Here is a 16,254-nt window from a genome sequence, read left to right on the forward strand (position 1 = left end):
TTTGTAATTAAATGGAAGATATTATATAAAGCCAAGACCTGTCATGTAAATTAATGTAATTTATATTTTAAACATATATTTTTTTGTGATAAACCTATATTAGAAGACTTTTTTGCACTTCTTATCACCTCTACATTTCAATAAATTTATTACCTAAAATATTTTATGTACTTAAGTAATTGTATGTATTGGCAGAATTGTGTTAACATTCAGATCCTAGTCAAATTGTAAGTCCTATTACATAAGTTTTAAACATTTTAATTATTAGATAAATAGTTTAGTTTTTAGTATATTATAATATGTTTTAATAAGTTAAAAATGTAAAAATTATATTAAAATTATTATTTTTTATGAAGAATAAAAATAAGCATAAATATGTGTATAAGTGTAAATTATATTTATTTAATCCTTTATTTACACAAAATATATTTAGAAATAAAAATGGAGCCGTACAATGCATTATAAATTTGAACCTTAATGCTGAAATTAACCTATAAAGTTTACAATAGTTAAGTGAAGCACAATATGTGCAAAAATAAAATCAGCAAAACCACGTTCTGGACTTATATCACTGAATTGTGCTTTGTTCTGCGGATTTGCTTGTAATCGTAAACATACTAAAACAAAAAAAAAAATTTAAACATTAAGACATTAAACAGACAAAATAATATTGTGAAGTAATGACATCTAAGGTTTTTATAAAAAAACACGATTAAAGGGAAATAATTATTTTATTAGAAATTCTATTGATTTTAATGAATATTTAACAGATTTAATCAAAAAATGTCATGTAATAAATTTTAAAATAATCTATATACAGTTAAACCTCTAAATACCGGACACTCTTGGTTACCAACATTTTGTCTGCTATTCAGAGAGTTCACAAAAAATGTCTGCTATTTAGAGGTGTCTGTTAATGGTGGTTTCACTATATGTATATAAGCCAAATACCACTCACTAACTCATTCATCGCTACATCTCAAAAACTACTAAACGAATGATCTAGGGGTTAGCAATCAGAAAGGATTTTCTGATTTTTGAATTTTAAAGAGGTGGTCAAACCGAAAGATCTTGGGAATCACTTAGTAAATTGAAACTTTTTTTGTTTATAAATGGTTGCCATTGGTTGCAGATTATAATAGTTATAGTAGACAGTGGCGTATTTTGGGGGATGTCCACCATGACATTAGTGTTATCATTTATTTTAATAATTATAATTAAATGGTATTTTTATATAAACGGCAAAACTGAAATTAATTTGATTAGATTTGACGAGACAGAGATTTATCTACAGATATCCAGAAATTATTTGAATTTCACCGGGTCATTACAATAGTTAAATAATTTTTTAAAAAAAATGTTAATTCTACATTTTGTATCTACTTGATAATCTTTTTTTAATGAGTTATCAACCAACTTTCTAGCGATCATAGTTAAGGAAAAAAGTTAAAAAATAGAAATTTTGGAACTGTTCACGCTAACGTTTTTATTGATTCAACCGCTTATGCTTTTATACTGATTGGGTGTGATATCAAATCTCTCTCATTAATATTAAAGCTAGCTAAATTACCCACCCACTTATCATTACTGAGTTACATTTTTCTTATTTTCCTAATTAACACAAATTCTTGAATTTTTCAAAATTCAGACTTTTCATTTTAATTAGCATACTTGATTAAGAATCAAGAAATTAATAAAATATTGATATTATAAATCGATTTTTTTGTACACACCGACACCATTCTAAACACGGTGCTCGTCTTTTAGACGTGCAAGCAAGTACCGCGTTAGAAACGGCGCTCGTCTTATCGCATCAACATATTAAAAATAGTTCTGTCGACCATGTAACATAACAATAGTTACGTTAAAGTTAAACACGGTAATTGTTTCAAACGCATTAACAAAATAAAAGTATTTGGTCTCCAATGTGTTAATAAGAATCATAGAAATAACGAATCAATGTTTCATCAACTAATATACAATATTAATATTATTTAAAATTTTTAAAATAATATTGTTATTTTTATTATTATTCTAAAATAATACTTCAAAATGCAAAATAAACCAGTTATGTCTAAGTTTTTACGTATTACAAAAAAAGTGAAGTTTAAAAATTAATTTTTCAGTCGTTTCCAGATAAATTTTTATACATTTATAATAAACAAATAGGTGAGGCGAAACACACCGTGACTATAGTTTAGGCTACACCTACTGAAAAGCGCCGCCGTTGCAATTTATTTGGCAACTAAGTTTATTTTAATGGGCTTACAGAAAATGTAATATGTTTTGATTTTGATGATTTGTTTGAGAGGTTCAATAAATGTTGGACACCCCTTGATAAATTACCCAAAATACGCCAATGATAGTAGACATTAGTATTATAAATTATTATTCTTTTGTCCATAAATGGATAGTTGCATGTTACTTGTGGGCAAATCAGGTACAAGCATGGGTCAAATTGTCACTTACATAGCCTTGATCAAAGAAACTATATCTTAAAACCAAATGTGTGTAACTTGTATAGGTAAGTAAGAGCTCAAAAACTATTAAATTAAATTTGACAAAAATCTCAGAAATGGATTTTAGAGATGTCAGAAACTTAAGAGTAAATAGTTTAAATCAGGTTAAAACATATATACAAGTGCCAAATCCAAAGCTTTAAAACAAAGCTAGGTATACTGACGCCAATTTTCCCGTGAACTGTGGTACACTAAAACCGAGATATATCTAATATAGTAGGTACATAGGCCTAAATAGCCTATATATCTACTGCGACAAAAAGAAACTGCACACAGACGAAGTCGGGACACTCAGCTACCTAGTTAATTCAAAATTTATATAGCTATAGCTATTGTCTCATAAATGATTGATCAATTGATCGTTATATTTTAATGTTAAATTAGGTAAATACTAAAAATAATAATATTCATGTAGGTACGAGGAGTTACTTACCGCCGAGTACAAAACAGCTAACTGATGAAATAAAACCACTGAGGAACGAGTTGAACGGGAATGTGCCTACTAAACAACAGTATGCAAATTGTACTATTCCAGTCAGCATTATGTAAAACAAATAAGCATCGATTATCTTAAGTTTTTTCGATGTTGTCTTCGTGTAATCGTCGTAAAACTTTGAAACAATTCCTAAGATTTTAGCCATTTTTAGAAACTAATGGATTTTCTTTCCGACTAAAACACTATTATGAAATAGTTGTGATTGACTGTCGTTGAAAAGTAGACAAATAGACAGACCGACAGTCAACAAAAATAATTATTAATTAACATTTAGCAACAAAACGGAATCCGTGACATAATACAAGAAGCCAGACACTTTGTAGTGTTTGTACTATCATCTACGTGGTCGTGACGTTATCACTAAAAAATCAAGTAATCAAAAACGAGTACGTGTTATCAACAACGAACTTGCCGGTTCATGGACGAACCGCGTACATAATATTTGTCCATGTTTACCGGGAACCGCCAAACTGCGCGATAACCTAATAAGCGCGCGGTTCCGAGAACACAAACTGAACACCTCAACGGCAAACGCTCATATTTTTCAGCGACTAGAGAACGATATACCCGAGCCCCGCATATATTATTTGTCTTGTCTTTTCAATATAATCACACATTCACACATCGAGTAAAAACTGTATTAGGTATATTCACGATTTAATATATATATAGCGTATACTATCTTAAATCGCAGGTATAATATGTGAATATGTGATATTAAAACTCATCACGTTGAACTGTCAAAGATAGGTTCCTGTGCAAAAGACCATACATTACATCGGTGAAAAATAACAAATAAAAAGGCTCTAAAACATTGACACCGCGTTGTCATGTCAATAACGAAATCGATTTAACACAACCGATGTTGGATCCATGCATATTATATATAGAACTCAAGAACTGTGGGTGACACAATGCGGTGACAAAATATGCAGTTGCCAAGGGCGGCACCAGTTTATGAGAGGCAAATTCGGAATGAATCCCGTGCCCTTCCACCCCAGTCCCCAACAATTAACTTTTGAATAAGGGAAGCGTAAATTATATTTGCCTATGGCGGATTTTACCTAAGGCTGGCCCTGCTATTACCTACTTAGATACTAACTATTATTATTAATTGTTATAAGTACTTAGTACTTACTAGTTACGATACCAAAACTGAAAACGACCATAAAATAATTATTATTGCATTTATTGGATATCAGTAGGTATATGACACAATTTTGGCGTCAATATACATTTGGGTAAGTTAAAAGCAAAACAAAATAGAATAAAGAGCTAAACAGATTAATTAAAATACTATGTGTCTGTGCAAATCTATAATAGGTATTAGCATTTATTATATAATACAATGGTATTAGGTACGATTGTATGAAATATTAAAAAGTTGGATTGTACGAATAAAATAATAAATAACAAACATTGTATTACATTGTATTACATAAAAATATGAAATCATATACGATGTTTTTCCAAGAAAGTTCTAATTCTAAGACCTAAGTTATCCTAGCACCATTGGCGCAAATAGGGGGGGGGGGTGGCTTTAAGGGCTAAGGCCACCCACATCCCAAACGTTACTTGTACCTATGATTGGCACACGCAAATCACTCACAGTCATCTATTAATAAGTAAAAATGACCAGTGACCACCCAATATATCCATTAACACAGCACCACAGCACCCCAGTCATACAATCAAACGGGTAACACACGTTTTTGCCTTTCGGTGTAACTTTAAAACAAATGGCCGTGGATACATGACATTTTCACTGGTTGTTTATATTTTCATTTTATGTACACAATATTATCAAAATATTTTGATTTGTTTTGAAATATTTACGGACGTTTTCAGATCCAATTATTTTAAGTTTTTTTTATATCAAAGTCAATACAAATTAATTTGTTGTCAAAAATCATGAAAATTAAAAGCAGTGACAATTAAAAGATATTAAAAATCCAGTTACAATTTTTTTATAACAATATACACTTTCGAGAGATTTTTGGAATTGAACATTGGCTAAACTGATCTCCTTAAAATCGAAAAAATTGCTGTTATCACGTTTCGGGATGTAATTTTATTATGAGTAGTAGTTGTATATTCTGACACCCGCGCTTGTTGACCGGTTTTTTAGGTGAGGTGTCCCCCGCGATCAGAAGTTTACCTGGTAACTGGTGTCGATCAGGCTACCACAAAAAGAAAAAAAATACTCATCGGCAGCCGTCGTCGTCGCCGAGCCCGTCATCGCGGTACCCGAGTCCGACGTGATTCGTCGAGTGGGAAAATTCCGATATTTTTCGTTTAATTTTTTTTTATTATTATTTATTAACTAATATAGTCTTCTGTCCGCGAGTGCTTCGATCAAGATTTCGGGACGCTCAGTCACGTCGACTCACGTTCGTCCCTCAGTCGTCACAGAGTTTTCGTTATCACTTTTCCTTTTTGCGTCAGTCACTCTCACTCGACGCTCAGTGTCTCAGTCTGACTGCGGCTGCAGCACTTATAGCACACTGCCAATTATTGAGAAATCGTAGTCGCGGCGAACACCGATCAAAAGATAAATAAATTACTGTACGAGACTGGACGACAACTGCGTTCGACGGCATCGTCGTTTCTGCAGGTAAGTGCTAACGTCCCAATTTCGTCCTCGGCGCTCTACTCGCTCGCCCGTTCTCGTATTTCCGAGTAGGCGTCAATCGACGACGATCTCAATCTACGCGATCGTTTTAACGGAAACTTCTCCTTATACTGCGATTGGGCACGGTCAGTGTACCTCCCCGCGGGCGCCCGATGACGTGACCTTATTCGTAACCGCGTTTGCCGCACTCCGTGCATACATCATTATACCCTTCCCGTTCTCCCACGTAATCTTGGTGGGGGTGGTGGAGTTGCCCGCCGGATTCCCGCGCGTACCGCAAAGGTCGTAATTTTTTATTAAAAATAAAATCTCATCGAGTACCTATTCCCACGTCCCACGAAGTCGTTCGCCAGAGGTCCATACTTGTGATAACGTTTTCCCGCGGGTATAGGGGTGGTTACCGCGAGCCTTTAATTTTCTTCTCGGGCGACAACGCCGTCCGACCACACCAAAATTCGAATCGGTTGCCGTTGCGCTCAGGTTGGTTTCTTCCCGTTTCAAGCCAAAACGGTTTGTCGAACGTGAAACAGCCGACAACTTCGTCGTGCGTGTGCGCGTCGACACAGATTCAAACACTTCGCTTTTCAACGTCCGATCTTTTGCCGTTAAACGTTCGACGCCCGTCCTGCCGGTGATTGTCGTGCGTCGTCTCAGCACACCCAAGGCCCAACATTAGAGACGTTCCTATTTTGATTACTATACTATAACTATTAATTATTATCATAATTTATCATTATTATTATCGTCATCGCTATCGTAGTTGCCGTTACGATAATATAGATTATAGGTAGTCATACAAGCCGCTTTAACCTTAAATCTATTGGATGCCGTTTTTCAAGGTTTTTCCGATCTGTTTGTCACCCGCTATCCGCATTACCTCCTAATCGGCCGATTGTTTCACTCAATAGTGCATATATGGTAATATCTCGCTTGTCGTCAATTGATATTATTTATAACGCTGACGGTCGTCGTCAGTCGTCACCATATTTTGTATTCGATATTAACTACGTTATTTCGTTCGGTAATTGCTCTTTTTACACGGTTCCAGTACCCAATTAGCGCAAGTACCGTACATTTTCATAAATTATAAATTCATAAATTTAAGAAACCGTAAGATGTAACATGTCGTGTTTTTTAAAATCATAATAGTTAATCGTGATTTAGAGCTAAAACTTAAAATAAATTGTGTGTCTTTACTGTTAGTGATATTATTTAATATTATTTATTACCTAATAAAGATTAAATAACCAATAAGTACCTACCCTTCTATATTAAATTGATAGTTAATAGTCATTAAAAAAATGTTCTGCATCTTCTAGTTATCTCCGGATATAGATACATAAAGAATCAATATTGTGTTTAAATTTGTATTTTTATCTTACATATTTACCTATTTAAAATCAAAATTTAAAATTAGGCTAATTTAAAAACAAAATTGTTACTGAAATAAAATATGACCAATTGAAATACAAAAAAAAAAATATTTAGTTTAAACACCTACCCTACCTTAATATTTTAAGTGCCTATTATTAATTATAAGGCTATAAATTATACAACAAAGATGTTTCTATCTGAAAAAAAAATACCTACCTACTTGTTTTTTAGTATCCATTAAAATTACGAGTAGGAGTTTTTTTAAAGAATAATATGTAGGTACTTAAGGCAATTAAGAAATTGATTAATATTATAACTATCTTGAATTTCCTACTTAAACACTTTAAACTGTTTAATATTCTTATAGCCCCGTTAATTAAAATATTAATATGGAATCATTGTTATAATATGTGTAACAACAAACTTTAAAGAAGTTGTAGTTAACCATATTTCTCTTTTTTTATTATATTATTCCGTATTCGGTATTATTAATATTATAAAAATATTTTATATTATTTTAGAACCACTATCAAATATGGCTATAAATGTGTATTCAACTAATGTGACATCTGATAACCTAAGTCGTCATGACATGTTAGCATGGGTAAATGATACTCTGTCTGCAAGTTTTACGAAAATAGAAGAACTATGTTCAGGTGCTGCTTACTGTCAATTTATGGATATGTTATTCCCTGGTAAGTCATTATGATTACTAAATTATAAATTTAATACATTGTAATTAATTTAGGTATTCAATTTGTATTATTAAAATGTATGTTTAATAATATTACAAACTGTAGGACAGATATTTATAATGATCCAATTGTTTTCTTTGTTACACATGTCTAATAGAATATATGGGTATTATAAAGTAAATGTATACTACAAGGTATATTAAACAGTTAAAAATACCTATCTAAATGTTTCATTTCACATCCTTCTATATGCTCTACCAATTGTATGTTTAACGAACCAATTTGTAGGTTAATACCCAATTTGGACGGCCCCTCCTTAGAATAAGAATAATTTGTATCTTATTACTAATGTATATTTCTGTAAATTAAACTAAAATGTATGTCTACTTCATGTATGTAATATACTGACCTCGCCTGTAAAATAAAATATATTTTCTCTGTTAAACTATCAACAATATTGTAAATTATAAATGAAAATAATAACTGTTGACAAGTATAATTTAATATTCCTTAATACAATTTTGACATGCCTCAGTCCACTGTAGCTTGGAGGGCAAAAAATACACATGGTTTGGTATTTGTATACATAACCTAATGCATAAAATCCTAACTCATAGTACAGTTCAAAAGATAATATTATTACATATGTTAAAAAAAAAAATATATTTTTACTATCTTGTAATTTTTATATTAACACTATTTAACACAAATTTTATTTAAAGCGGTACAATACTAATAGGATTTTTAATAAATATTTGGTAGATTAGTTACTAAATGTGGAAATTATAAATCCATTATTCTTATGATTGAATTGTATTTACTTAACATGCTTACATTTAAAAAAAAACATTCTTAACTATTGAAAAAAAGTGAATCTAAATTATAAAATAATAAAAATAGGTTAGAAACACATTTTTTGTATAATATAACAATGTCCTAACTTTTTTATTTGAAATGTACAGGATTTTTTGTGAGTGCATAGACACATTTTTTTAATATTTAATAAATTCTTCATACCTATTATGTATCCAATGTATACATTTATAACAATGTTGAAAACATTATCAGCTAGAAAAATGATTTTTTTCGAGTACATTTAACTGATTGTTACTTTATGATTATATCGAAACAAACTGTAACTGTTAAGACTGTTCCTCTCATTTATTATATGTTAGAATATAAATTTGACCTTACTAAAGCATCATAAACTTCTCTCTAAATAGTAAACCTAGAATTGGTAATTGTCGTGGTACTTTTTTATATCTAGTTCATTATTAAAATTGTAATTTAGTACCTACTGAAATTTACTAAACATCTATGAATCATTATGGCTATAGTATGCTTATACCTTTATAGCCTATATTATTATTTTCAAAAAAACTCATATACATAATCACATAAAATAGTTTATGATTACAGATTATATCAACTTTTTATAAAAAATGTTTTAATCATTAAATTGTTATTATTATTGATTTTATAGGTAGTGTGCAAATGAAACGAGTCAAGTTTAGAACAAATCTTGAACATGAATATATACAAAATTTTAAAATACTTCAAGGGGCTTTTAAAAAGATGGCAGTTGACAAGGTATGTTGAAAATGTAATTAAAATTTAAAAATGTGTCAGCAATAACAAAATTAATTATTAAATATTTAATTTAATAAGATTTAAAATAAGTCTATATTCTTTTAGAAAAGTTAAAGATTAAACGTAGGCAGAAATAATATTGTATATTTTATTAATTATTAATTTTCATAATCTAATAATATACTGAGTATCAGTTATAATACGTTGGGTTTTATATTTATGGGTTTTGTATTTACCCACAATTGGGATGGTAAAAAATTACTTTACAGGTGATACCTGTTGACCGCTTAATCAAAGGACGTTTTCAAGACAATTTTGAATTTTTACAATGGTTCAAAAAGTTTTTTGATGCTAATTATGATGGACGTGATTATGATGGCCTTGATGCTCGTGGTGGTGTTATGATTGGTTCTGGTGCAGCGGAAGTGTGTGGATTTCAAGCACCTCCACCATATCGTGTACCACAAGCTGCTCGCGCTTATAAAAGCCCGTCCTATGGACATGGTATTCATAAATGCTCGGTTTTTGTGTGTTAATTAGTCAGGATAATATTATAATTAGTGAACATTCAAACTTAGATTTAATCTTCACTTGTAAAAAGAAAAAAGTTTAATATTTATTTATTTCTTAAAAATACTTATTTTTGCATGTCAATATAATATGATACTTTATATAGTCTTTATAGTTATTATTTACAAAATTATATTTTGTAAAATAATTAAATAATAGCAATATCATCAAATATGGAATGTATAAATCTTTCTTCATAGTTAAATCATATTTTAGATAGAATGTTGGTATTTAAAGTTTTATTTGGTATATTATTTTTTTTATTTTTGTTTCTTAACAGGATACAATATTACATGTGTAAAATAGTATTAACATACAATTTTAAGTTACTATATTAGTAGAATCCTATAAAAATTAAATAAAAATAATATTGGAACAGAGTAAACTTCTTAAAAAAATTAAATATTTTAAATTATTTTATTCTCATTTCTCGTGATGTTTTCTCTAGCCTTTATTCAATCTTTAGAATTATTGTTATGCTCTTTTAGATTGAATAAATAATGTATATTGAACGTACAATTTTAATTCATCACCAATATCTTTTTCTGCTGTTAAGAAATAACAAATTTAACAATTATTTATTTTACTATTTGATTTAAATATATCAATTATGTTTTCTTTATGTTTATAACTGTTGTGATTGAATATTTGTGGAAACAAGCTTAACAAGTTAAAAAAAATGGTTTTGATTTATTTTTATTTTTAGATGTTTATTATTATTATTATTTTTAACTTCATCCTTTTGTTTTATTTTTATTTTGCAGATAGTACCTATAGATAGGCTGGTCAAGGGGCGTTTTCAGGATAATTTCGAGTTTTTGCAATGGTTCAAAAAGTTTTTTGACACCAATTACCAAATGAATGATTACGACCCAGTAGGTGCGCGCAGTGGTGAGGGAATGGGAGCAGCCGGTGCAGCAGCCAGAGCAGGTCCTGTCAAAAAGCCATCGGCGGCAGTACCGCCTAGAAATGCCACCACCCAAAATCGTTTATTCCGTCCCGCGAGTAACAGCAATAGTTCGTATTTTTAACTCGAAATTATCCCAAATTCCCAATGTTATTGCTTTTTTATGCTTGATTTTAATTTATTTTTCTTAAATTGACTCATAGTAATACATTTTGTATTTACAATTATTTAATTTATTAAATTGGTTTTTAGTGTCTAATCGTGTACCCACAACAAGACCAACAGCACCAGCCAATCAGCGTGATAGAGGCGATCATAAAATCGATGAACTTACTAGACAGGCAAGTTCAGTCATAATATAGTTTAATTTCAAAAATTCTATGTCTATAATTATTTTTATTATAGATGAGTGAATTGAGAGTTACAGTTGAGGGTTTGGAAAAAGAACGCGATTTCTATTTTGGTAAATTGCGTGACATAGAGGTGATATGCCAGGAACAAGAAAGTGAACATCCATTATTCTCTAAAGTATTGGAAATTCTTTATGCCACTGAGGTATGTAAATGGGTTCTTATTTTATACCAATTGTTAATGAATGCTAATATCATGTAAATAATCTTAAGGTTATATACTGATAAATTTTAATCATACTTTGAGTTCATATCTTCTATATTTAAAATTTTGTAATTTATTATAAATAACTAAATTACTCACTAACAGATTTTTAGGATCTTCTTTTGGCTACTTTTCAATTATTTTGTTAAAGGAATTTTGTACTTAATGTTGGCTAAAAACATTGTCGCTGGACATTCCAATAATATATTTAACCTAACAATTACATTCTAATTAAAACCACCAAGACATAATACAATAAAATACGATTTTTAACAGCTCAATCTAACTATCAAGTGAACATTTGTATAATATAATTTTGATTCATTTGTAGATTTTCTGAAAAAGTAATTGTTATTGTATTTATATTATTAAATTTTTTGTTTGAAAAATTTCAAACATATACTTCAGTGATTTATAATATTGTAGTTCAACAGTTAGAAGTATTATAATGCTGTGTGGTCAGGTAGTACTAGAAATATTAGATTTGGAAATCACAGTCATGTTATACATGCTGCATTGAATATTTGAAACATTAAGAACTAGATAAATTTCAAATTTATTATAATATTTTAACCAATAATATAAATAACAACATATAGTTATTAGTTTAGAGGTTCTTTAAGCAAAATGTACACATAATACATATATAAATAATAATAGTACAAATATTATCCTCCTTGTCTTAGTGTCATCTGGATAATGATAACAATTCTTTAAATAAAATTGATTTCAACTCTGCTTAAATGTTAACTTTTCTAAATCAATAAATTATATGCGTTCAGGAGTGCATTTTTATTGTATTTAAAATTAAGCACATTTGCCAGTTTTCAACGGATATACTGTATGTTTGCAAAAGCTGGGTACACTCAATAACTCAATTGCTTATATTACTTAGAACCCTATAAATATTTTAGAATTCTGTCAGCGAGAGATTGATGGTCCATTAGTCTAGTTTCATGTCACACAAAAAGTATTTTAAAATATGTATAGTGTACTGAGTAATATGGGTAATATAATTATACAGTTACCTTGTTTTTGTGAATACGGTATATATTTTTAATTTTCTATGATTTTTTTCTTGTAGGATAAATTTTAAAACCTATTTAATAACAAATGCTTGACATACTGTATCAGAGGTGGTTGAACTTTTTTTGGTCAATTTCTATAATTATGTAACCAAAGATTAAATTTTTAAAAACACATTTATCCGTCAGTAATTTATTTAATTTTTTGGGTGTTGTGAGTATGAGATTTGTTTAAAAAAAAGAGTATAGTTATACATTATAATCTCTGGAAGTGAGATCCAAATTTTAGAATTAGTATCTATATTATTTATAAATAATAAATATTTTAAAAATCATGGGATTGGTGCAGTAGAGTATACAAGGGGGGTCAGATCCCATCCCATTGGCTTGGATAATCTTGTTTGATGTGAATATTGAATCAATTGAAATATTATATTCATTGTTCCTTATTGTTAAATATTTTACTACCTAAGTAAAAAGTTTTGAGAGTGGAGTTTTTTCAATTTTTCCCCTCCCATTTAACTGTTATTTTCTTTTTTATCCTCCCCGCTCCCAGAAATTATGTCTACACCACTGGATTTGTGGGTATATACTATATGTTATCGCTGTGTAAATAATATTTTATTAATTGCTTAATTTTTAAAGGATAAATTATGTCAATAATAATAATAATACGCTTTCATACTTGCTTAGTTTAACTTTATCATTAGACATGTACAATATTTAATATAATAATGACTATTAAATCAACTGTTCTAAAAAAAATGATTATTGGTTGTATTTTAGGAAGGATTTGCTGCTCCAGAAGAGGTTGATACTAACAATCACGATGATGATGAAGCTTACTAATAGTCTCTTATTTAATTTTTTTTACTTAATTATGATTTTTTTAATGATATTTATTATATTTTACAGTACGCTATTATAATAAACTGCTAAAAGCACATGTTCAAAATTGTGTACCGTTTCTTATTAATTTTTGTTTTTTTTTTTTATTCTGTATTATTTATAATTATTAAAAGATGACCGTTACCATGGCTCAACTTAATTAAGCGGAACTTAAATTTATTATTATTTTTATTTATAACATATATGCATATATTACATATATATATATATTTATATATAGGAATAATAATTTATAATTTAATGAAATTGCCTGTTGAATATTCAATAAAAATTGTTAAAAAAAAGAAAAAAGTAAAACATAATTTGTATCACAAAGTTGTTTTTTTATAACTATTATGATACATACAATACATATTTTGTTAAATTATTATTAAGTATCTTAAATTGGAATTTATGTAAGAACAAATATAAAATACTTAACATAGGTCTATATTAGAAAAAATTTTAATTACAAATGGTTTTATGAGGCGAATTAAAAATATATTTTAAATGTAAACTGCAATCATAGCAATGACAATTGTTTTCTAAGATCGTCTACGTTTAATTCGGTTTCTTTCACTAAGGATTCTTCATTTGGAGCTGTTTGATCAGCAGATGGATAAGCAAATTCTATTCCATCATTCAGTGATAAGTATTCATCATCACTTTTTGTGCTGTTATTTATATTTTCAGTTTTTAATGGTTCAAGAAGTTCTGTTGTGTTATTTGATGCTGTTGGTTCATCTTCCGCTAATGATATCCCTTGAATATTTATTATAATTAGTAAGAAACCAGTTGTAATTTGTTGGTTTTAACCTGATATATAATGCATTTTAATACTAACCCCATTCATTATTTTCATGAGTAACTATATCTTCAGGTAGATCAACATTTGTGCATTCTGGTTCCTCTTTTACCCTATTTTTAAATTCTGACTGTTGTTTTAAACAGAAATTATCACTACAATTCGGGTTTGGTTTAATCATCATGCTTGGAAAGAAATCAGATAAAGCATTATATCCTAAGTACCACGAAACTGTTCCAAAACCCAGTAATTTCCTAAAAAAAACCATCCACACATCAGTATTGCACATTAACCAAGTTATAAAATGGTAAATATTACTTTAATGAATTTTGAACTAGCAATCCTGCAACAACACCCATCGTTGTTGGTAAACTCGCTGCACAAACTCCATCCTTTTTTAAAGTTTTTTCATCTATATCTGAAGCGACTACCAATGGAGGTGCACACTAGAAATTATGGTAAAATAATACAGCTAATTAATATCAAAACGTTTCACTTTGGTCTTTATGGCAAATGTATTACTGCAAAGCAAGCGGATTCTCCAGGCACAATATACTGAATATGTCCACATACAGCATTTTCACTAACACCCGATTCAAACCATTTTAATCCTAATTCATTACATGCTGCATTAATTGTCATTCGGGCTTCGTAATTGTCCACGCAGCTCAATACCAAATCAACTCGATCACCATTAATTCCTCCAGTCCTTTTTCAAAACAAAACAAATGTTAGTTCATTTTTTTATACTACAAATAAATAATATTTGAGACATACTTTAAGACGTTCAAGAACTCTTCAAATTGGGTGCTTAGCGTGATGTTTGTATTGTATGTTTCAATCTTGACGTCTGGATTAATTTTTGTCAATGTCATTGATGCGGCTGTCACCTTGCTCAGACCCGCTTGGGATGGTTGATAAAAGAGGCGGTTCATATTGGCTAGTTCTACTTTGTCGTAGTCGAACAATACTAACTGAAAACAATAATATAGACTTTTCAGGCCAACTCAAAAGTGAATGTCATCACGATGTTTGTTTTCTTTCCTTGACTAACGCACATCATACCTAGTCAATTTATATTGAAATATTGTGTTGTTAGCTTTAATATTAAGAGGGAAATGGCCTATAATCAAATTTAACATAAGGACATTTATCAGTGTTTATACAATTGCATTTTTTAGTCTTTGACAATTAAAAAAAAATGCTCATGTATCAAAAAGGAAAAATTGAAATATAAAAAAGCAAACAGCCAAAAACAAATTTGTAATGTACTAATGTTGCTCATTTGGTTGGAGAGAAAAAACAATTGGTGGACAATTTTTTTAATTAATGAGCACTACCTTTCCTATGCCGCAACGCGTGAGCATCTCTGCAGTGACACTGCCAACTCCACCGACACCAACCACGACCACTGTGTATTTCCTGATGTCCTCGTAATTCTTAACGATGCCCATTCGTTGCAGGGCCATTAACCGGCTAAAAAAGTAGTGTCATAAATATATTATTTATAACAACTAGATACAGATAGTAGACGCTCACCTGTACGGGTTCGAATCAACTACTTCAGCTGACATCTCACGGACCTTGTGTTCTGCAGTTTCTTGCGAGCCCGGCGCTTCGGTCAGCTCCATCAGAGTCTTCTTGAAGTTCTCGATGCGCTTTTTGATGTTTTCCACATCTTCTAGAGACATCTTGGCGGACGGTCACGAAACCCACGGGTAAAAAATATAATTCAACTGTAGCCAGTGAAACTTCTGCGAAGGGGTTACAGAGGGTAACTGTGTAAACGGCAAAACTATGAACGTAAAAGTAAAAGTTGTACTACACGAGACGTGTACTAAGTTACTAACTATAAATTATAATTTATAATACGTTTATATAATAGTAAGAGTAGAGGAGTATAGACGGTTTAGAGCAGATTACGCGTGTCACATAACTACCGCACAGAGCTGATAAGACGTAACGGACACGACGGCGACGATCGCGTTCACGGTTAGAAGATAAGGTCGGGACACTTCCCTATTTAACAGCTACGGTTCATAGCTAAATAAATAGTCTAATAGTAGCCAACAGGTCGCTCAATGCTTAGAGAGGGCATTTTAGTTGAGTTTATTAGTTTTATTAGGCACCTCATATAA

The 16,254-nt window shown here is 30.2% G+C and overlaps 3 protein-coding genes across 7 annotated transcripts; 1 reads left to right on the top strand and 2 right to left on the bottom strand.

The window, feature by feature from the left end:
- Positions 1-374: 374 nt before the first annotated feature.
- On the bottom strand, positions 375-3,349 carry LOC132944383 (dolichyl-diphosphooligosaccharide--protein glycosyltransferase subunit DAD1). The gene is made up of 2 exons (XM_061013692.1): positions 2,953-3,349; positions 375-617 (listed from the first exon to the last, which is right to left on the bottom strand). The coding sequence occupies exons 1-2, from the start codon at positions 3,158-3,160 to the stop codon at positions 487-489; spliced, it is 339 nt and encodes a 112-aa protein (XP_060869675.1). The 5' UTR covers positions 3,161-3,349; the 3' UTR covers positions 375-486.
- Positions 3,350-5,210: 1,861 nt separating this feature from the next.
- LOC132944401 (microtubule-associated protein RP/EB family member 1) lies at positions 5,211-13,399 on the top strand. 5 transcript variants are annotated; one of them, XM_061013719.1, is made up of 7 exons: positions 5,211-5,629; positions 7,543-7,716; positions 9,200-9,306; positions 9,576-9,810; positions 11,036-11,124; positions 11,189-11,338; positions 13,210-13,399. In XM_061013719.1, the coding sequence occupies exons 2-7, from the start codon at positions 7,557-7,559 to the stop codon at positions 13,270-13,272; spliced, it is 804 nt and encodes a 267-aa protein (XP_060869702.1). In that variant the 5' UTR covers positions 5,211-5,629; positions 7,543-7,556; the 3' UTR covers positions 13,273-13,399. The 5 variants fall into 5 exon arrangements, with proteins under 5 accessions (XP_060869702.1, XP_060869700.1, XP_060869701.1 ...); XM_061013717.1 differs by lacking the exon at positions 9,576-9,810 and adding an exon at positions 10,641-10,893 and having other exon boundaries at positions 5,221-5,629; XM_061013718.1 differs by lacking the exons at positions 5,211-5,629; positions 9,576-9,810 and adding exons at positions 6,371-6,565; positions 10,641-10,893.
- Positions 13,400-13,624: 225 nt separating this feature from the next.
- Positions 13,625-16,147, bottom strand: LOC132944400 (ubiquitin-like modifier-activating enzyme 5). The gene is made up of 7 exons (XM_061013716.1): positions 15,656-16,147; positions 15,457-15,592; positions 14,894-15,090; positions 14,639-14,825; positions 14,435-14,562; positions 14,156-14,370; positions 13,625-14,073 (listed from the first exon to the last, which is right to left on the bottom strand). The coding sequence occupies exons 1-7, from the start codon at positions 15,805-15,807 to the stop codon at positions 13,835-13,837; spliced, it is 1,254 nt and encodes a 417-aa protein (XP_060869699.1). The 5' UTR covers positions 15,808-16,147; the 3' UTR covers positions 13,625-13,834.
- Positions 16,148-16,254: the final 107 nt, after the last annotated feature.

Source organism: Metopolophium dirhodum, chromosome 5, assembly GCF_019925205.1.
Source record: "Metopolophium dirhodum isolate CAU chromosome 5, ASM1992520v1, whole genome shotgun sequence".
Lineage (NCBI taxonomy): Eukaryota > Metazoa > Arthropoda > Insecta > Hemiptera > Aphididae > Metopolophium > Metopolophium dirhodum.

Coding starts and splice junctions, on each gene's coding strand:
- LOC132944383 (XM_061013692.1), bottom strand. CDS start 3,160: ATGGCTAAAATCTTAGGAATTGTTTCAAAGTTTTACGACGATTACACG. Junction 618..2,952: donor TAGCTGTTTTGTACTCGGCG/GTAAGTAACTCC, acceptor TTTTTGTTTTAG/TATGTTTACGATTACAAGCA.
- LOC132944401 (XM_061013717.1), top strand. CDS start 7,557: ATGGCTATAAATGTGTATTCAACTAATGTGACATCTGATAACCTAAGT. Junction 7,717..9,199: donor TATGGATATGTTATTCCCTG/GTAAGTCATTAT, acceptor TTGATTTTATAG/GTAGTGTGCAAATGAAACGA. Junction 11,125..11,188: donor TCGATGAACTTACTAGACAG/GCAAGTTCAGTC, acceptor TTTTTATTATAG/ATGAGTGAATTGAGAGTTAC.
- LOC132944400 (XM_061013716.1), bottom strand. CDS start 15,807: ATGTCTCTAGAAGATGTGGAAAACATCAAAAAGCGCATCGAGAACTTC. Junction 15,593..15,655: donor GTTGATTCGAACCCGTACAG/GTGAGCGTCTAC, acceptor CTACTTTTTTAG/CCGGTTAATGGCCCTGCAAC. Junction 15,091..15,456: donor CGCGTTGCGGCATAGGAAAG/GTAGTGCTCATT, acceptor TATTGTTTTCAG/TTAGTATTGTTCGACTACGA.